The sequence below is a fragment of the Haemorhous mexicanus genome, chromosome 16 (assembly GCF_027477595.1).
Source record: "Haemorhous mexicanus isolate bHaeMex1 chromosome 16, bHaeMex1.pri, whole genome shotgun sequence".
Taxonomy (NCBI): Eukaryota; Metazoa; Chordata; class Aves; order Passeriformes; family Fringillidae; genus Haemorhous; species Haemorhous mexicanus.
This window is the reverse complement of record NC_082356.1, coordinates 1,915,631-1,936,416: the sequence shown is the minus strand read 5'-3', so window position 1 is coordinate 1,936,416 and position 20,786 is coordinate 1,915,631. Positions and strand designations below refer to the sequence as shown.

The 20,786-nt window shown below is 57.4% G+C and overlaps 2 protein-coding genes across 2 annotated transcripts; one reads left to right on the top strand and one right to left on the bottom strand.

Annotated features, from left to right (window-relative positions):
* Positions 1-4,103: 4,103 nt before the first annotated feature.
* LOC132334541 (olfactory receptor 14J1-like) lies at positions 4,104-5,030 on the bottom strand. Its single transcript, XM_059860647.1, has one exon. The coding sequence runs from the start codon at positions 5,028-5,030 to the stop codon at positions 4,104-4,106; it is 927 nt and encodes a 308-aa protein (XP_059716630.1).
* A 6,566-nt stretch (positions 5,031-11,596) lies between these two features.
* On the top strand, positions 11,597-13,399 carry LOC132334540 (serine/threonine-protein kinase pim-1-like; the record flags this gene model as incomplete). The annotated part of the gene is made up of 3 exons (XM_059860646.1): positions 11,597-11,653; positions 12,827-12,877; positions 13,082-13,399. Coding segments are annotated over exons 1-3 (426 nt in total), but the record flags the coding sequence as incomplete, so codon positions are not given.
* Positions 13,400-20,786: the final 7,387 nt, after the last annotated feature.

Below are 20,786 nucleotides of genomic sequence, written 5' to 3'. Positions count from 1 at the left end.
AGAGTTGTTCTTCTCACATGTCTTCCCTCTGCTCTTTTCTGACTGGAGTTAAAACTGCACGACAATCTCTATTTTAGTTTCTTTTTAAATCTGTTATCACTGAGGCGCTACCACCGTTTGTAACTGGCCCAGCCTTGGCCAGCAGCAGGTTCATCCTTGAAGCCATCAGGGATTGGCTGTGCCAGGCACGGTGGAAGCTTCCAGCAGCTTCTCACAGGAGCCATCCCTGTGCCCCACCACTGCCAAAAACTAGGCCATGGTACCAAGGGGCTGTTGTGACTCTGGGGGCCCACATGGAACCAAGGAGCCACGGTGACACTGTGGGACCTCATGGAACCAAGGAGCCACGGTGACACTGTGGGGCCTCATGGAACCAAGGAGCCACGGTGACACTGTGGGGCCTCATGGAACCAAGGAGCCACGGTGACACTGTGGGGCCACATGGAACCAAGGAGCCACGGTGACACTGTGGGGCCACTGGAACCAAGGAGCCATTGTGACACTGTGGGGCCTCATGGAACCAAGGGGCAAGGGTGACACTGTGGGGCCTCATGGAACCAAGGAGCCACGGTGACACTGTGGGGCCTCATGGAACCAAGGAGCCACGGTGACACTGTGGGGCCTCATGGAACCAAGGGGCCATTGTGACACTGTGGGGCCTCATGGAACCAAGGAGCCACGGTGACACTGTGGGGCCACATGGAACCAAGGGGCAAGGGTGGCACTGTGGGGCCACATGGAACCAAGGAGCCACGGTGACACTGTGGGGCCTCATGGAACCAAGGAGCCACGGTGACACTGTGGGGCCGCATGGAACCAAGGAGCCACGGTGACACTGTGGGGCCTCATGGAACCAAGGAGCCACGGTGACACTGTGTGGCCTCATGGAACCAAGGGTCAAGGGTGACACCACAGGGCTTGGTGGAACCCAGGTTCAATGTGACACTGCGTGGCTTCATGGAGCCAAGGAGAGCACTGTGACACTATGGAACCTAATGGAATTATCAGAAACGATACAACTTCTGGTTTCTTTTAACGTAACTTCAGTCAGGGGTTTGTTTGCCCAGGTAGAGGGGAATTGAAGTTTCTCTTCAAAAGACTCTGCTCACCAAGGCTGGGTGAGGCCTGATGAGCTTAACATCTACAGATTGGGAGTGGCCAGAAGATGAACAGGAGGTAAATGAACATTAATGAACATCACCCCCAGTGTGCAGAGACACCTGGTCTGGGAAAAGATTGAGAAGGGAATCAAAGAATGAGGACTTAATTGACATCAAAGGCGAACGGATCAATCAGCAATAGCAGATGGAATACTAAGAATTGGATAATTTAAGAGCAAAGAACATTAATTTCTTTGGGTTTTTTCTGTATAAATATGTGAGAAGTGTAGTAAAGAACAATGTGTGATGGAATGATTTTCACTGTGGAATCCGGACACGTGTGGATGGAATAATTTCTATTGCATGTGATGGCCGCAATGACATCCTGGCAAGAATAAAGTAATGCCTAAATTCTGTAAGGTGTTGTTGGAGTTTCTGTTTTTCATGCAGTTTCAGTGTCAGTCCAGTGAGGTCCATCACCAACACAGGCTCTTTCTGGACTCTTTAGAGAAGAGAACCGGAGGCCACGATTGCACAAACCTCTCAGAGACTCCCAGGCAAAAGCAAAACCCTGCAGTCCCTGGGAGCATTCAGGAGCCCCCAGGGCCATTCCTGAGCAAGGCTCCCCAGGGACTCCTTCCAGCAGATCCCTGAGGCCACTGGGATGTAGGGCAGGGGGGATGCTGAGGGCAGGACAAGGGGCTGACAGTGCCCAGCCTGGCTGGGGCTGTGCCAGGAGGCCCCAGTGCCTCAGGACAAGGTGTCTCCTCCCAGCCCTTGGTGGCACAGACCCTGCTGTGCCCAGGGCACCAAGACTTGGCTTCTCCTGGGCACTGCAAGCCCTGCCAGGGCCCTTGGCCATGTCCAGCACAGCTTGTCCTGTGTTGCTGTCCCACAGCTGCTGCTGTGTCCCTTCAGGCTGCACACTCTGATCTCACTGCTCCAGGCTCTGCCCTGCCACTGCCAGCCCTGCCCTGACCTCTGCCCACCCTCATCCTCTGTGTCTGGGGACACACATACATGCACTGAGCTCATCCCCCTCCTTCTGGGTGCTGCTCCTGCCACAGCACTGCCCTGGGAGGGTTCATTCCTCACAGGAGCTGCTGTGTTTGTACTGGAGCATTTTATAGCTCTGCTTCTGCCTCTCTGGCAATTGTGTTTCAAAGAGCTCTCCAAGGAAAAGATTCATTCAGTTGTGGAATAGCAGAGGTGGGAAGAGCCCCCTGAGCCCCCTTGGCCTGGGTGTGGCTGGGATGGAGTTCCCTTTGCCCAGAGCACCCCTGTCCTGCTGTGCTTGGCTCTTGTGGCTGCAGCAGGGCTGGTCCCAGCCCAAGGCTTTGGCTGTCCCTGAGCAGGGCTCGCCCCACATGAGGCTTTTCTGCAACCTGCTCCCCCAGTGGGCTGGGGGTGGGCAGGTGTTCCTGGGGGCGCAGGGATGGGACAGCTTGGCTGGACTGACCCAAGGGCTCTTCCATTCCCTGTGATGTCCAGATCAGCAAGGAAATGAGGGGGACAAGAAGGTCTCTGGATTTTCTGTATTAATACATTTGTCTTCCAAAGCAACCACTACAGGTGCTGAACTCTTGTTTTCCCATGGTTTTCTTTGCTTCTGCATTTGGCCTTTGCTTTTTGGTCCCTCCAGTATTAATCTCTCTTTATGATGACCCCCAATGTTTTCACCTTATTTTCTCCTGTCTTCTGATGAAGGAGGGACAGTGACAGAGACACCTGGTTGTCACTTGATGGCCAGAGGGGTTTAACCACAGTCACCCTGCCCAACTCTTCTCTTATGGGCACAGCCAGAAATGTCAGGGCTCTGCCAGGTGCCCACCCCTGAGCTGGGCTCATGCCCTCCTCCCAGCCCCAGGGCTGCCCAGGGACACGAGTCCTTCCCTTGCACACACACACAGAGTTCATTGCAGCACGGGCAGGGGCTCCCTGGGCTCTGCTGCCACTGCCAGAGCCTGGCAGGGACCTCAGCCCTGCGGGTGTCACCCTGCCCTGCTCTGCCCTGCCTGAGGTGCCCCACGGCCAGAGGGATGGACACAGGGAGCTCTGTGCTCAGGAGCTCGTCCCAGCCCTGCACTCAGGGGTTCCCAGGGGATGTTACTCTCTGGAAAGTCCAGGAGCAGCTGAAGGAGTTTGTGCTCACTGGGTTTATGTCCCCTCACACACACAGGATGTTCAGGGCTGTGGAGTGTCCGTGCACTGCAGACACAGACTCCAGACCCGGGCACTTGATGTCCCTCCATGGAGAGAAGAAGAACCTCTGTGACCTGGGGTGAGAGGCCACTGCTGTAGCAGTGCTGGCTTTGCACTGCTGGGACAGCCCCCACCCTGATCACTGCCACACTTCTGCTGGGCACTGCTGGTTTCCTCTGCAGGGCACTGTGCTGGGCACATCCCTGAGAGTAACTGGGAAGGAGATTGAAGCTTTCAGGCCCTGCACTGGGGAGATGCCCTTGCATGATGGAAATGCTGCTGCAGAGCCCAGCTCTGTCCCAGCAGTGCCCACAGCCTGTGCCTGCCTGCAGTCCCTGGACAGGCACACAGCAGGACAGGGACTGAGCTGGCAGAGCCCTGAGGCCCTAAACCAGCACAGGGGTTCTGAAGGGGAGTGTGGCAGTGAAGGAAGGGGAGATTATGGAGGAGAAGCCCTGGGGCTCCCTGGCAGTGAGGAGCACTGGGGTTCCATTTTCTCCTCCAGCTCTGCCCAGAAGCACCAACTCTACAGCTCCAGAAAAGCCAGGGAAGAAAGATGTCAGGCACACATGGCAATACACAATTCTTCAATGTAGTAGTAGAAGTACAGCTCCTGGTTTATACAGTCACTGGGTGCCACTGGAAAAACAAACACTGAATTTAAAATGTATAATCAAAGATTTTGGTGTGAACAAATTCTCAAAAGTATAACAACTGTGCCAGCAGTAAAAAATGCATGGCACAGAACGAGCATAAATATGTAACATCATAACAGCTATGCAGGAGAATGACTATTTATTGCTACTGAAAACCATCTGTGATCATTTTCCTCAAGGCAGCCTTGAGCTCCTGGTTCCTCAGGCTGTAGATGAGGGGGTTCAGGGCTGGAGGCACCACCGAGTACAGAACTGACACTGCCAGATCCAGGGATGGGGAGGAGATGGAGGGAGGCTTCAGGTGAGCAAATGTGCCAGTGCTGAGGAACAGGGAGACCACAACCAGGTGAGGGAGGCAGGTGGAAAAGGCTTTGTGCCGTCCCTGCTCAGAGAGGATCCTCAGCACAGCCCTGAAAATCTGCACATAGGAGTAAACCATGAACACAAAACAACCAAAGGCTAAAGAGGCAACAACTACAATAATTCCATGTTCCCTGAGTTTGGAGTGTGAGCAGGAGAGCTTGAGGATGTGTGGGATTTCACAGAAGAACTGGCCCAGGGCATTGCCATGGCACAGGGGCAGGGAAAATGTATTGGCTGTGTGCAGCAGAGCATTGAGAAAGGCACTGGCCCAGGCAGCTGCTGCCATGTGGGCACAAGCTCTGCTGCCCAGGAGGGTCCCGTAGAGCAGGGGTTTGCAGATGGACACGTAGCGGTCATAGCTCATGACTGTGAGCAAGGAAAATTTTGCTGTGGGGAAGAAGAAAACTAGAAATAGCTGTGCAGAACATCCTTTGTAGGAGATGTTCCTGGTGTCCCAGAGGGAATTGTGCATGGCTTTGGGCACAGTGGTGCAGATGGAGCCCAGGTCAGTGAGGGCCAGGTTGAGCAGGAAGAAGAACATGGGCGTGTGCAGGTGGTGGCCGCAGGCTATGGCGCTGATGATGAGGCCGTTGCCCAGGAGGGCAGCCAGGGAGATGCCCAGCAAGAGGCAGAAGTGCAGGAGCTGCAGCTGCCGCGTGTCTGCCAGTGCCAGCAGGAGGAAGTGGCTGATGGAGCTGCTGTTGGACATTTGCTCTGTCTTGGCATGGGGGTCTGTAGAATAAGTAATCATGCAATACTTCAGTTTGTGGAGAATTTCAAATATCCCAGCACAGCCTGGGGGCACTTTCCCTCCACTGCCTGCCCAGGGCTCTGCTACCTGGAGCTGTCCCTGCCAGCAGCTGCTCCCTGTGCCCAGGACTGGGCCATGTCAGTGCTGCCTGAGCGCAGCTCAGCCCTGGGGGCTCAGCTCTGCCCTGCAGACCCCTCCCAGCTCTGGCACTGCCCAAGGGCAGCTCTGGCTCTGCAGGCTCTGATGGGAATGTCAGAGCAATCCTGAAAAGGACTGGAAAAGCAATGCTGATGCTGCCCTAAGGAACCCTGTGCTGATTTCTGGCACTGCCTGGTATATTCAGATCTCAGAGAATTTTTTTTTTTTTTTTAATAATTTTTCTCTGTCTAAAGTGAGACAGGAATATCTAAGTGCATTTTTCTATCCAGGCATCCCAGAGAAATGGATTAATAAAGCAGGATTTTTTTGTTTTATGCAGACCCTGCCTTGCTGTGCTTATCATTTAATCTACTAGGAAATACCCTGGAGATCAGTGTCATGCTGGGAGCATCCCTTAACAATGTAGCATCCTCACCACACAACAGAAACTCTTCCAAGCCTTACCAGCTGTCTCCTCCCACCCAGATCTGGTCCCACAGTGCTTAGAGCAGCTGCCAGGGCTGTCCCGGGCAGGCAGCAGAGTCCCTGCCCCAGCAAAGTGCCCTGGGCTGCAGGACCCTGCTCTGCAGGACAGCCCTGGGCACCCCTGGCTGCTCTGCACAAGAGACAATCAGAGAATGTACTCACAGCGTCTGGAGGCATTGGGATGTTCCAGCTTTAGGAGATGGCTCCAGGAGCTGCAGCTGCCTTGTCCTGCAGCCAGAGGTTCCTGTGCCAAGGGCTGGCAGTGATTCTCCCCCAGTCACTTCTCAGCATCTTCACAGCCCTGACTGATTGAAAATATCTCTGTCTCTGTGCTGTGCCCGGGGTGGCCGCAGACAGTGCCCTCAGACCTGCTGGGTTGGGAGAGGAGCTGCTCCTGAGGATGTGTTATTTTGAAGCTCTTCTTGATTGCCAGGAGTTCCTTCTGTTCCAGGAGCCCAGCCCAGCTCAGCAGAACAGACACAGCACAAGGACTTCTCTTGTGGGTTGGGTGCTCAGGCCCTGAACATCACTCCCTGAGAGGGAGTTGAAGAAATCTCTCAAGAATTCAAAGTCACAATCAATCTCCAACGTTTCTTCAAGTTTTAATGGGTCCCACTGAGGGACAAGACTGAGAAAGTGTCCCCAGGTTCCAGTTAGAGCAGAACACTGGAGGCAGTGATGACAGCTGGGGAAAAACAAGGCCAAGGTGTCTTTGGGGCTGAGCAAATCTGGATGTGTTTCAGGAATGCAAAGGGCCAAGGCCTGAGCCCCAGCCCCTGGCCAGGCAGATCCTGTCCCTCCCTCCTTGCTCAGGGCTCTTCCCGGGATGGGCACTGACATGTGGGGATGTGCAGTGCCAAGGGCAGGAGCATGGGGCGGCCCCCGCCAGGCTGCTGAGCAGGGACAAGGAGGCCGTGAGGCCCCAGGCCTGCAAGGGTCACTTGTCTCCTGCTCCTGGCTCAGGCCCAGGCCCAGCAGCGATGGCCAAAGTGCTGCCCAAGTTGCCTCTGTCAGGGCCTGGCAGCTGCTGCCCATGCCTGTGCCCTGTGCAGCCCAGGCTGTGCTACGGTGTCCCTGCCCTGCGCCTCTGTCCCTGCAGGCTGTGCTCATCCCCCGGCTGCCTCACCTGGCTGGCCCCTTCCTTTGCTGACAGCTCTGCCTCCTGCCTGCCTCTGCCTGCCCACACAAAGCCTTGGGCTGACCCAGGCTCCTTCTGAGGGATGTGTTGCACCACAGCCCTGCCCTGGCAGGGAAATTCCTTGTTCTTTTTTCCCAGTCTGGGCCTCCCAAGCTGCCCTTTGCATTAACACTTTCTTTCTCTGGCTGTACTCTACTATGTCAAAAGGATCCACCATCTCTGAATCCACCCTTCAGTCCCTCCCAGGGCTCTCCCCTTCTGTCCTCAGTCTGCACCCCACTGAGCACAGAGCTCCTCTGTCCCTATACAGTGCTCATGTGCTTGAGGACATGGGCGCCTGGACAAGAAGGACGGTTCTTTTCTACAGGAAGGAAACCACAGAGCCCCAGGGTTTTGAAGGCAGATGAGAGGCAGGCACTGGAGGCCAAGGTAAGCCAGACCTGTCTGTCCTTGCAGCTTTTGTCTGAAAGCAACCCTTGGATATTTGGGGAGTTTTGGAGGTGCAATTCCATTTCAGCCATATGTAGCAGTGTATTTCTATAGCCATGGGTGCCTGGACCAGAATGACAGCTCTTCTGCACAGGAAGGAAAGGGCAGAGCCCCAGTGTTTCACAGGCAGATGAGAGCTGGTCTTCAGGAATCCAAGGGAACCTAGACAGTCCTGGCAGCTTTTATCTGGGAGCTCTCTTGGATATAAGGAATTTTGGAGGCAGATTCCCAGTTTTGGCTATGGATGCCTGCACATGAGAGATGTTTCTTTCCATGGAAAGAAAAGCACAGCCCCCCCAGTGTTTTGACGGCAGATGAGATGTTGCCCCCCCAGATGCCAAGGCCATCTAGAGCTGTCTGTTCTGGCAGATTTCATATAGGAACAATGCTTTGATATAATCAAATATGGAGGTAGAATCCCAATCTCAGCTATGAACCCCTGGAGGAGAAGGAGAGTTCTTTCCCAGAGGAAGGAAAACATGGAGCTCCATGGCTTCAGGGCCAGATGAATAGCAACCCTCAACATGCCAAGGTCAGCCGGACCAGCCAGGCTAAGCCAGCAAGACTTGTTCCATGTTCTTGGACCCTGGGGGCCCTGCAGCAGAACGTTGTTTCCAGAAGGCCCAGCGATACCACAGTGGTCTCCTTGGCTCTGCAGTGTCACACTGGCCCCTTGCTTCCATGGGGACCCATAATGTCACACTGGCCCCTTGCTTCCATGGGGACCCATAGTGTCACACTGGCCCCTTGGTGCCATGGGGACTCAGAGTGCCAGAATGGTCTCATTAGTTCCATGAGTCCCTGCAGTGTCACAAAGAGCTCCTTGGTTCCACAAGGCTCTGCAGAGCCCCTTGATTCAACAAGGCCTCAAAGTGCCAGAATGGTCTCCAGGACTCCATGATGCCCCACAGTGTCACAAGGACACCTTGGCTCCATGAAACCCTGAAATAGCGAATGGCCCCTTGATTCCATTGGGCTCCTCCCTGTCACATGAGTTCTTAGTTCCACCGCACCCTGTAGTGCCACAATGGTCTCCTTGGTTCCACAGAGTCAGAATCTCTCGGTGGTCTCACGGAGCCCCACTAAGATCCCCTTGATTCCATGAGGCCCCGCCGTGCTACAATGACCCTTAGGTTAAATGGCCCCTTGGTTCCAGTGAGTCCTGAAGTGTCATAATGGTCTCCATGGTTCCACGAGGCCCCAGAATGTCACAATGGACTTTTGGTTCCACAAGCTTTCGTACAGCCAACAGCAGTGTCCTTGGCTCCACAGTGTCACAAGGGACCCTTTGTTCCATGAGGTTCAGTAGAGTGAGATGGACACCTTGATTCCATGAGGTTCTGTAATGTCCCAATGGACTCCTTGGTTCCATGGCCCTGCTGTCCAGAATTGCCCCTTGGTTCCATGAGGTTCTGAACTGTCAGCAGGAATCACCTTGGTTCTGCAGTGTCATAACCAACCCTTGGTTCCATGAGGTGCCTGGCCTCCCACAGCCTCTCAGAGACCCTTCTCCCCCTCACGGCCCCTCACAGCCCCAGGCCTGGGGCTCCTCCCAAAGGAGAAGGGGTCGGGCCCTGCTTGTTCTCCTTTTATTTCAGTCCCGTCACAGCCACGAGTGAAGAAAGGCTGAAATGGAGCCTTTCCCCAGCATTTCCCTCGGGGTTCATTGCGGGCTGAAGCTCTGTGCTGGCGCTGGCCCGAGCGCCACCATCCCTGCAGCCGCCAGGCCTTTGCTGTCCCCCCGTGTCCGTTCCCTGTCCCCGAGTCCCGCCCGGCTCTGGCAGCAGCAGCAGCCGCAGCGCAGGGGGCGCCGGCCCGGCCCAGCCGGGGCTCCCGGCCAGGAGCAGCAGCAGCGCCGGCCCCTTCCCGCCTGCTCCTGCCTCGGCTCCCGAGGGCTTTTTCCAGCTCAGTTCTGGAGTAGAGCAGAAATCACCCACACCCAGCCCTGACTGTGCAGGGCCCGCCTGTGCTGCCCTGACCCAGCCCTCAGAGAAAGAAAGGATCGGGTTCCAGCGCTGTTTTCAGCACTGCTTTACTCACCCTGAGGTGACAGCAGGAGGCTGCTGCTGCCTTTGCCTTGGCAATTGGAGATCATGGCTGCTCTTGCCGCTTGAAATTTATCTGTAAAACTGCAATCGCCTTTTTTGATCAGTGCTACCCAGAGTGCTTTTTTCGTGATGGTGAATGTGGGAATTCTTAAAATCAGAGGATTTTGGGAAAGCTGAAAAAGGCAGGCTTCAGAGACAGCAGAACTGTGATTAGAGCTGAGCTGTAACCATGAGATAGGGCAGCAGAAAAGTTAAATAAGAAGTGGGAAAGTATGGACAAATAGAACAATAGTTTGTGTATTAACGCTTGGCTAGAAAAACTCCCTAAGCTGCAGAAAAGTATATCTAGCCTGATATTAGGAAGTACTGAGCTTAATAAATGAGCTCTGAGCATTTTGTTTTAAGGCTTAGAAGCAGGTATTATATTCGAAATAATCAGGTATTGTTTTAACCGAAGGTACGTGTGCTTATAATGGTTGGATAGAACTACTGTCAATATGCTTCTGCTTTGTGTGATTGGTCAAAAAACTTTTAAAGTAAGTTGTAACATTGAGTTCTTTGTCTGCTGCCGAGGAGACAAACTGCCGGCATCTTCCCATTGTCATAACCATGTAATGAGACTGATGCTGGAAAATAAACACCTCAAGACACTGTCCTCAGCAGTCCCGTCCTGTTTGTGATTTTGTACATAGACCCCCGGCCGGCAATAGGTGAACTCAGGCTTTTGGTCACAGGCATCATGATTAGCAGATCTTGAAATCCCCTAAAGTCCCTGAGCACTAAGTCAAGGAGAATTAAAGCCACACAGACCACATTTGCAGTGCTCAAACACGGCCCTGTTGCTGCTGCTGCTGAAATAAAATCACAGAAATTGCCTCTCAAGTGTCAAATCAAATGAAAAAATCCACCAGGAGAAAGAGAAACCAGAACTTCTCGACTCACTTCATTGTTTCTCCTTCTGAGCAGCAGCAGCAGCAGCAAGTGGAGATGCGCAGAGGTATTTCCAGCTGCTGCTGATCCCAGCTGGAGCCCAGCCTGCTGCCCAGTCCCAGCGGGAAGCTGAGCCCAGCCCGGGGAGCTCCCGCAGTGTCGGGAGCTCAGCGCACGCGGGGCCAGGCCCAGAGCCCCGGGCACGGCCGCCCATTGCGGGGCAGCGGCGCAGACGGAATGTCCTGCGGCCCAAACCTCCTGCTCCTGCCACACAGCGCCAGCGCTCTCCCCCTCCTCCTCCTCTCCCAGCACGGCACAAATTCCAGCTCGGAGGAGGCTTCCCCAGAGAGGGCTCAGGCTCCTGCTTCAGCCTCAGGGTCCCTGCAGAGGAACAGGGCATCTTTCAGGCACTTCCACAAGCTCAGGGCTGCCATTTCATGGGCAATCTGGGATGAAAATGGACTTGTTAGGAAGCACAAAAGCAGAGGGAATTGATCAGAAATTATTAGGAAAAAAATGACCCTTCTTAGAGACAAAGTTCGCAAAGTCATTCCATGCATTTCTCCTTTTCAAATTCTTCCAGTCATCTCCTGACAGGTCCAGCATGTTCTGGTACTTTTCATGAACTGACTGTACTCTTGATTCATATCAATGCATGAGATGTAGAAGCATCTGAACTGAACACTGAGACAAACTCCCTCTGTCAGCCCATTTCCATCTTCTAGCTCACTTTCCGTATGTCCACAGGCATCTTGGAATGATTATCCCACAGCTCTCCATTTCTGGCTGCAGGCTCTGGAGATTCTTTCTCTGCATTCAGTCAGGTTTGCATTCCCTAACAATTCCTGGTAGCCCATCATGTTTTCTTAAGGTAGAACAGTAACATTGAAAACCTCACCAATGGCACAACTGCCCAGCCCACAAGGAAAAGAAAGAAGAAGCTGTCAAGTTCTTCAAATATTTGTCCTGCTTTGCTGCAAGAGTCGTGCTGCACGCACAGTGTGGAAAGCCAAGAGGAGCTGCAGTTGGTGGCACATCTTGTGACAGAAGCTGCACCTCGTTCTCCAGGAAAGATTCTTGGAAAGAGCAAAGAGGACTGAGGAGCAGATGATGGGAAAACTGAAAGAGCTTTGAAGAAATTCAAAGAAAACAGAAAGAAACCATCTGAGATGTTTTACTCGATTTATTTTTATGATCCTCTTTTCCATCTTGCACTACTTCTCCATCCATTAATTCCAAATGGATCTCACTTCTAAGCTCAATGACTTGGCAAGTTGTAGACACTGTCAAATACCATGAGCTACACCCAGTTTGCCTTCCCCTGGATTTCTCTGGAAAGCAATGCTGGAGAGGTAAGTGCAGTGCCTGGGTCACGTACAAATTCAGCATTCAGGGAATGTGCTCCGATAGTGTTTTACCCTCAGCAGGGACAATGCACAGCAGGGACCGAGGGGATTCCTGTGCTGCTGTGCAGGAGTGCAGACTCTGGGTCTTGGCTGAACACGGCCAAGTTCCCGTGTTTGGACAGGCTCAGGGGCTGCCCCCGGGGAGCGCGGGGCTCGGCGCGGGGGCCAGTGGGCAACGGACAAACGGACACGGGGACAAACGGCCTCGGCGCTTCAGTTGCAGCGGCAGCAGCAGCAGCGAAAGCAGCAGCGAAAGCAGCAGCAAAAGCAGCGACTTTGCCGAGCCCCTCTTGCTTGTCCTCTCCCTCTCCCGCTTGTCCCGCAGTCCCGCTTGTCTCTCCCTCTCCCGGTCTCCCTTTCCCGAGGTCCCCTCCTCTCCCAGTCTCTCTCCCCTTGCCCGGTCGGGCCATGCCCCCGGCCCGCCCCCGGCCCCGGGCGGGGCTGCCCCGTCCCCGGCCCCGGGCGTCCCGCCGCGGTCTCGCCTCCGGCCGGCTCTGGCCGTACTGGCGGTGGCGCTGCTGGGCGGGCATCAGTGCCTGGGGCTGGGGCGGCATCGCCTCCCTTTGGCTCCGCCTGGCCCGAGCCTGGCCCCGGCCCCGGCCCCGGCCCCGGCCCCGGCCCCGGCCCCGGCCCCGGCCCCGGCCCCGGCCCCGGCCCCGGCCCCGGCCCCTCCCGGGGCCCGCGGAGGACACAGGCGGCGCGGCCGCTCCCGCCGCCTCCGCTGCCGCTTGCCCGGCCCGAGCTCCGCCGCTCGGCAGCGCGGCCGCCGGCCCCGAGCCGCCGCTGTCCCGCTGCAGGGAGCGAACGCCTGGGGATGGCCGGCCTGGGGCGCTTGAGGGGCGCTCGGGGGCCGTTGCCGGCCCCGGGCCGAGCGCTGACAGCCGCGTCCCGCCGGCAGGGAAGGCGCAGCAGGGCCTGAAGGAGCAGTACCGGCTGGGCTCGCTGCTGGGGCGCGGCGGCTTCGGCAGCGTCTTCGCGGCCACGCGGCTCTCGGACGGCGCCCCGGTGAGCGGCGGGCGCAGGAGGAGGAGGAGGAGGGGGCGGAGGAGGAGGAGGGCGGAGGATGGGGCTGAGCAAGGCGGGCGGCGAACTCAGCCCGCTGCTGCCCTTGGCTTGCAGGTGGCCATCAAAAGGGTGCCACGGGAGCGCGTCCGGCACTGGGGCGAGCTGGTGAGTGAGCGGGGCCAGCGGGAGCAGCCGGGCCATGCCGAGCGGGGATGAGCCGAGGCCCGACAGGGTGGAAGCCTCCAGGACGCCTCGAGGGAGAGCGGGCGTGGGGCCAGCGCAGGGCACAGAGCATCCCAGGCTGGCTGAGGGCTTCCTGAGCCCCGGCACGGCATCAGCCCCACTGACGGCATCGTGCTCCTCCCGCAGCCCGACGGCACCAGCGCACCCCTGGAGATCGTGCTGCTGGCCAAGGTGTCCACTGGCTTCCCTGGTGTGGTCCAGCTGCTGGAGTGGCTTGAGCTCCCCAACGACGTCTTGATGGTGCTGGAGCGCCCGGAGCGGTGTCAGGACCTGCAGCGTTTCATTCGGGCACGGGGCTTCCTGCCCGAGGAGGTGGCGCGGGAGCTGTTCCGCCAGGTGCTGGAGGCCGTGCAGCACTGCACCAGCTGCGGGGTCCTGCAAAGGGACATCAAACCAGAGAACATCCTGGTTGACCTGGCCACCGGGCAGGCCAAATTGATTGACTTTGGCTGTGGCACCTACCTGCAGGACACAGCCTACAGTCACTTTGCAGGTGAGCCCACACAGGGTGTGCTCCTGGTCCCAGCATCTCATGGCCCAACATCTCAGAGCCCAAGCTGGGTGTGGCAGTGGGGATTCTCCCTTCTGCAGCCCTTCATGGCACTGAGACTTCAGCCAAGCTGCTTTTGAGCAGGGCTGGGTGTGGAGCCAGCTTCCAGCCCTGCAGGCAGCCTTTGCCCACCACTCTGCCCAGGACTGGGGCCGGGGCAGCCAGCCCAAAAAAACACCCATGGGTGGGGGTAGCTGAGAGGGGGGGTCGGAACCAGTGCCCCAGCCAGTTTGGTGTGCAGGTGAGAAAGAGCTTGGACTGCTCCACTCGCCTGCTTTGTTTTGGGTTCATAATGTTTTTTGGAGAAATGCAGGCAGGGAGGATGCAGGCATGGTTTTTCCCCCAGCGCTGAGTGGTTTCTTCCTTGTTATGGTGGGGCCTTTCCAGGGATTCCACTGCCCTCTTCCAACCCCAGGGGCTTCTTTTCCAACCCCAAGTCTGTACACAAGTCCCAGGTGCTGGTGAGAGGGCAGTGTGTCACACCCCCTGTGCCACTGGAGCAGGGATGCTGGGGCCAGGCTCTGGGAGCAGCAGCATCCCCCTGATGAACTCCATCTGTATTCCATAGGAACACGGTCATACAGCCCCCCGGAATGGACCCACTTTGGCTGGTACTATGGCAGGCCAGCTACCATCTGGTCCCTGGGCATCCTGCTGCACCAGATGGTCTGTGGGGAGCACCCTTTCAGGAGGGGCCAGAACATCAGCTGGGACCATCAGCTCTCGCTGCCACAAGGGCTCTCTCAAGGTGGATCCTCATCTCTGGGCACGGGGGAATACCAGTGCTGGGAGACAGCAGCGGGCTTGTGAGCATCCTGCTCTGGCAGCTGCTGAGGAGGTGGCACATGTCCTGCTCTCCTGCTTTCCTCCAAACCAGGGAATGGATGGGAAAGCTTAGGCCCAGCTCTGAGCACATCCAGCATGGCCTGGGCATGGGAATAGTGGGGCAAAGCCAACAGGAGCCTTCTCCAACTGACCAGCGGTTTGTGGTTTCTCTGCCCAGAGTGCCAAGATCTGATCAGGCAGTGTTTATCCATGCTGGACTTGGAAAGGCCCTCATTAGAAGAGCTGCTCTGTCATCCTTGGATGCAGGATATTCATCTGCCCTAGAAGAAGAGAGAGAGCCACAGGCACACTGTGATGCAGGGCCCTGGTAAGTTACAGCTCCACACATGCCTTGGCAGTCAGAAGCAAAGGAAGCCAGACTTTTTTGTCCTGCCCGTGTCACTGCCCAGGGCTCATCAGATGGGAACACACAGCCCTTGTGCTGGAGCTGAGCTGCTCTGCCCAGCACTGGTGGCCACCATCTGAGCTGGTTTTGCTTGTCCTGGTTCCCTGACAGCTGGGGCCTTGGGCAGAACCTGAGAGCCTGGTCTCACCCCAGGGAAGGAGAAGGAGCCCCTGGAGAAGCTGTACCAGGTGGGACTGCTGCTGCTGGAGACAGCGAGGATGACATCAAGGATGGCAACCTCTTCCTGGACATGGCCACTGGCCAGCTGAAGATGATGGACTTTGATTGTGGCACCTTCTCCAAAGCCAGGCTCCACACTGAATTTACAGATGAGTCCACACCCATGGGGATGCTCCCAGATTTGGGCATTGCACAGCGTGGCTGGGAACCAAAGGTTCCCCCTTTGCTGGGGCAGATGCAGCTGATCCTTCAGTCACCTGTCCAGCTGTTTTTGGCAGGGCTGGGGGGATGGGCTGGGCTTGGTACGAAATGGGAGTGGGCTCCTGGCCCTGCCAACAGCCCCCAGCCCCCACCGTGCCCCGGGCTGGGGCTGGGGCAGCCAGCCCGACACAAACAAACCCCATGGTGGGAGCAGAGGTGGGACTCCAGAACCTGTGCTGCGGCTGCTTTGCTGTGCAGGCAAGGAAGGGCTTGGGCTGCTCCACTGCCCTTGTTTGCTTTGGGATCAGCATTATTGTGGGGGGCAGTGCAGGGGGGAAGGGAGAAAGCCTGGGCTTCCCTCACCAGTGTGTGGGTTTTTCCTTGCATGCAGGGGTTGGGCCTTCCTCAAGGCCCTGGCAGAGATAAGATTTTTTTACCTTTTTTCTTGTTTCCCCTTTTTGTCTGTAATCTATTTTCAATAATTTGTTGTTTGTTTTTCTAGATGAAGCCTTATAGGTTGGGTCCAGTCTGGATCAGGAAGTGCTTGGGACCAGCTGCAGTGTGGATGGGCCTGCCCTTGGAGAAGGCTGAGGACATCATTTGGGACCAGCTTTTCTTCCAGCAGGGGAGGGCGTGAGGTGGGTCCCTGTCTGCCTGGCATGGTGGGATCAGAGCTTCTGGGAGATGGCAGCGAGCACAGGAGCCTCCTGCTCTGGGCAGCTGCTGAGGAGGTGGATGTGCCCTGGCTGGCTGCAGGCTGGGCACACGTCCTGCCCTCCTGCCCTGCTGCCAAAAGCAGCAGTGATGGGCAGCTCTGGGCACCGCTCTGAGCACGGCCAGCATGGCCTGGGCACCATGGGCAGCTGGGACAAGGGCACAGGAGCCTTCAGCTGACGGGCGGTTTCTGCTTTCTCTCCTTGCAGCCGGGCTCTGCAGGTGCTGAGGCTGCTCTGGGCTCTGCCAGGGCTCTGCTGGAGCTCAGCACCAGGCTGGAATCAGCCAAAGAAGAAATGGTGTGACCTGCAGCACAGACTTGCTTGAGCATTTTGGCAGCACAGCTCAAGTTTGCAGAGTGTACACCTCCAAGGGAAAACATGACACCCCCCAAAAAATAAATTTGTTCAGTAACTTCTGAAATGAAATCAATCTGGGATGCCCCTCAAATGACATTTCTCAGCTTGCTCAAGTTGTAGCTCAGCCCTTCTCTGAACAGTTCTCTCCCCACCTGCCTTTTACTACTGCTCCCTCTTTTCCCTCAGTGAGTTCCCAGCCCATTGCAGCCTGTATCACACTGTTGCCTTCCTTGGTGCCCCTCCCCACGAGGAAGGCTGAGCCCCAGGCTTAGGGATGCATCCTGTCACTGGCTGAGGAGCAGCAATGTCTCAGAGGTCCCATGGGATTTTGGTGTCCTTGAGAGCCACTCTCCAGCCCTCAGCTCTGCTCACGGCTGAGCTCCCACTCCCTTTCCCTTGTCCTTCCTGCAGGATGAGCTCTCTGAATCCCCTTGAGCCTCTTCACCCTTCCCAGCCCACACACCCACCTCAGTTAGGCCAAAGCTGAAGCTGCTCTGTCTCCTCTGGTGTACAGGGTGATCTTGTCCCCAATGAGTTGCAGCTGGACCAGTTGCTGAAGATTGGAGGTGGGCCTGACTATGACAGGCCACACCTGCAATGAACAAGAACTAGTGATATATAAGAGTAAGGAAAGAGGAGTGAGAGGAGTCAGATTACTCCTGTGAGGATCTGGAACAGTCAGTGTGTAGAGGAACTGCCTGTGAGGAACATCAAGAAGGTGTGAAGCTCTGACAATACGAAATCCTTGCGCTATGATGACGCTAGAATTTGTGTTATCTAAGACAACACTCTGGCACACCATCCAGTCCCCTGTGCAGGCAGCCCCAGCCCCAGAGCACAGCACACAACAGTGCAGTCCAGGCTGGAACAGCTGCCCGACAGGCCTGGCTTGGCTCTTTGTGGCAAGGGAATGCTCCCTGTTTCCAGCTGTCCCTGCAGGATGGCCCCAGGGCAGAGCCCAGCTGGGCTCCCACTGCAGCCCCTGGAGCTTGGGGCAGACAGTGCTCCCAGAGCTGAGGTTCCTGGGGAGCACCTGGAGCTGTGCCTTGCACTCTGCTGCCATGTGTCACAGTGCAGGCTGGCTAGTGCTGTGTGAATGCACCAGCCCCTGGTTTGAGTGACAGGGGCCTTGCCCAGTCACATCTCTGCCAAGGCTGCAGCATTTCACTGGGCAGAACCTGACAAGGTATAGAGAGCAGAGCAATGAAATTATCCAGACTGGGTTTTTCAAAGGCCCTTTAGAAGGAAGGGCTTGAGAATAAATGCTCTCTGTTTGCCACACTGGGGTGAGTTAGTGTCTTTGTCTTCAACCCACTCCCCCTCGAGCCAACGTTACAGCCACCCACTCCCTCACACATCCCCCTCATGCCTTCCCACTGCTGTGTCCTGTCAGGGCTTCTGCAGCCCCTCGTCCCTTCTTGGCCCCGTCCCCTCAGGGTCTCCCCCAGCCCAGCCAACCTGCCCGGCAGCAGCGCCGCAGCCCCACAGCAGCTGCAGAGGAGCCCCATCCAGAGGCACCTCGGAGCCCTCAGCAATCCAGCCAGCAGCACACGGGCAGGAGGACACAGATGGCGCTTCCTGCCTGGGACAGGGCTTGTGGCCATCTCCAGGCACTGCTCTCACAGGGATCTCTGCAGCTCCAGCCCCTGCCCACCCACTCTGTTGGCAGCACAAAGGCTTCAGCAGAACCACCAAAGGCCAAGGGGCTTCTGGCCATTTTCCCTGCAACACAGCACGCTGGGACAGCTTGCTGAGCCCAAGCACCCTTTTTCCCCTCTTCCTCTATGCCCTGCAGACCCTGGGAAGCAAAAGAAAGCTCCTGGGAGTCTGTGTATTATAACACATTCTATATTCATATGCTAAAGGAAAAAACAAAAATAAAAGAAGAATCTTGAAGAATTAGAATATTCCCGCTGGCTTAGGTGGCCCCAGCAGACAGAGCCTCTGGGCTCAGCTCTCTGCAGATCTCCAGCAGCGCAGCCAGCCGAGCCCCGACAGACGAGGCCGTGTCCTCCATGCCCTGCGGAGCTGATCCTGCAGCCTCTGGAAGACGGAAGATCGCTCACTCTGGAGTGCCTGGAGGACATTCAGTGTATGAAGTGCCATGTCTGACGTGGCACTGCTGGTGTCCTCTGTCAGGTGTTCAAGGGCTGAAAGAGAGAGGAACAGAGCCACGGTCAGAACATGAGAGAACCCGAGGAGAGTCCCCTGCCAGGGCCATCCCAGCCGTCTCTAGCCATGGCCAGGAGGGAGCAGGGACCAATGCGACCAGCCCGAAGCTCCTGGCCACGAGTCCCCCACGTGGCCCTGAAATCTCTGTGTGCTCTGCCCACGCCGCCCCTCGTCCACACAGGGAGCAGAGCCCTCCGCAGCCGAGGCAGGGCTTGCAGCTGCCCCCGTCAGTCCCCGCTGCCAGCCCGCTGCCCTCACTCACCACTGCAGATGAGCCGGAGCTCTTCCTTCTTCCCCCTCAGGTGCCGCCCGGCCATCCCTGGGAACACAGAGCCTGTCACAGCCCCAGCGGCACAGCTCCCTGCCAGCGGCGCTGCTGGCACTGTGGCCACACGCCCTGCTGGCCCGGCAGGGCTCAGCCCAGCCTTTGCTGCACGCTGCCGCCCCAGGGCACGGCTGGGAGAGGGCGGCAGCAGCGCCGTGGCCAGGCGGGGCTCGATGGTGCCGGGCCCGGGTGGCGCTGCCGTGGCAGCAGGTGGGGCTGGGGCCGAGCTGTGGCAGGGCTGGGAGGGAGCCTGGGCTCGTGGCTCACCAATGAACCTGATGGCCGCCACTCGCAGGGACTCCTGTGGGCTCTGCAGGTAGGGCAGGGCCCGGCGCAGGTGCTCGGCTGCTCTGCTCCCGTGGTCTGCCAGCTGGAGAGAGCGGCAGGAGGGAAGGGTTGGTGCAGGCTCAGCCCCTCGGCCGGGCGCTGCCTGTGCCCAGCCCCAGCCTCCCCTGCCTGCACAGCCCTGAGGCGCGGCCAGCAGCCGCTGGTGCCGGGCTCTGGAGGGTGCAGAGGGCCGGCTGCTGCCCGGGGAGCCGCGGTGCCAGCCCGCCCCACAGCTCCACTGGGCCAGGGCTGCATCGGAGCATGGCTCAGGCCCACAGGAGCCTGGAGAAGAGCCCGCACAGCCTCTGGGTGCAGCAGCGGGCAGGGGCACAGCTGCCAGCCCCGCACTCAGAGCACCGCCCTCGGGGGCCTTCTCCAGGCTGAGGCTGGGGCTTCCAGGCCATCCTTACCAGGCACTTGGTGAACTTCCACGGCTTCTGGTTCTTCACCAGTCTTTCAAGATCCCTCCTCTTCAGGACCTTGACCACACAAAGCAGCGTTTCCTGAGAAGCCTGGAGAGCAGCAGAGATGCAGAGATGGCCCCACAGCCCAGGGCGCAGGACTCACGTCCCTGTGCCAAGGCCTGGAGGAGGCTGCAGCCCAGCAGGCGCCAGGGCAGGAGGCAGCCGAGCCCCCTGCCAGGGGGACAGCAGCAACCCACGAGTCCTCACCTGTGCCACACGCCGATTCTCATCATGGCAGTGGAAGAAGAGTGGCAGCAGGCTCTGGCGCAGGGGTGTCTTCAGGGCCTTTTTTTGCTTTTCCAGTGGAAGAGTCACCAAGGTTCTGAAGAGCAGTATGGAGAGCAGCTGCACCTGGCTATTATTCTGTATTGAAGGAAGAAAAGAAGACCTTAGCATTGGCTGCATGGGGCTCAGCTTGGCCCAGGCCTGCAAATCCACAAGGCACAGTGCCTGGGAAGCACCCAGTGGCCGTGGCTGGGGGCAGCGAGCCTTACCTGGTCAAAGAGTGGCAGGAGGGCCTCAAGCAGCTGCAGTGTGATGGGGCTGGGCATCAGCATGTCATTGTCCAAGATGATAAAGCTGAGAAGCATGACTGTCATGCTAACTATCTCTCCATCTGCGTCCCACAGGAGCTCCACAAGACTTTCAGTCAGGCTCCACATTTTTTCGGTCTGTGCAGAACACAAGTTTGTGAAATGCCATCCTGCTGCTGCAGGGCCCAGAGGCCAAAGGCCTGTCCTGAAGCACTCGGGCAGCTGAACTGGGAGGCAGGAGAGCTGGGAGCAACTGTCCCAGCGCCCAAAGATCAGCCAAGCCCAAGGGACTGCATTCCCCAGCTCAGCCTCAGCTGCTGCCCCCTTCTCACCATTGAGGGCTCCTCAATGAGCTCCAGAAGGGCCCTGAGCGCCAGGCGACGCCTCTCCCTGCACTCGCTCTGCAGCTGCCTTGACAAGATTTCCAGGACTCTGTTAGCACCGCGTTCACTCAAGTCCAGGAACTCGAGGACCTGAAAGGCACAGGGCAGTGACAGGGGGACCCGGCCGGCAGGAGCCCAGAACCGCACAGGGCTGGGCCCAGGCAGCAGCACAGGGTGCGGGCACTGTCCCAGGCAGCTGTGGCTCCGAGAGGGCAGAGAGCTGGGAGGCAGCTGAGCGAGGCAGTGCTGGCCATCAGGCTCACCTCCACAAGGAACGCCAGGGCAGGCAGATCCCAGCGTGGCTCCCGTGTGCTGAGCAGCCGGAGCAGGTAGCGAGCGATCCGGGAACACAAGGGGATGGAGACACAGCACATCTCCCTGGCAGGAGAAAA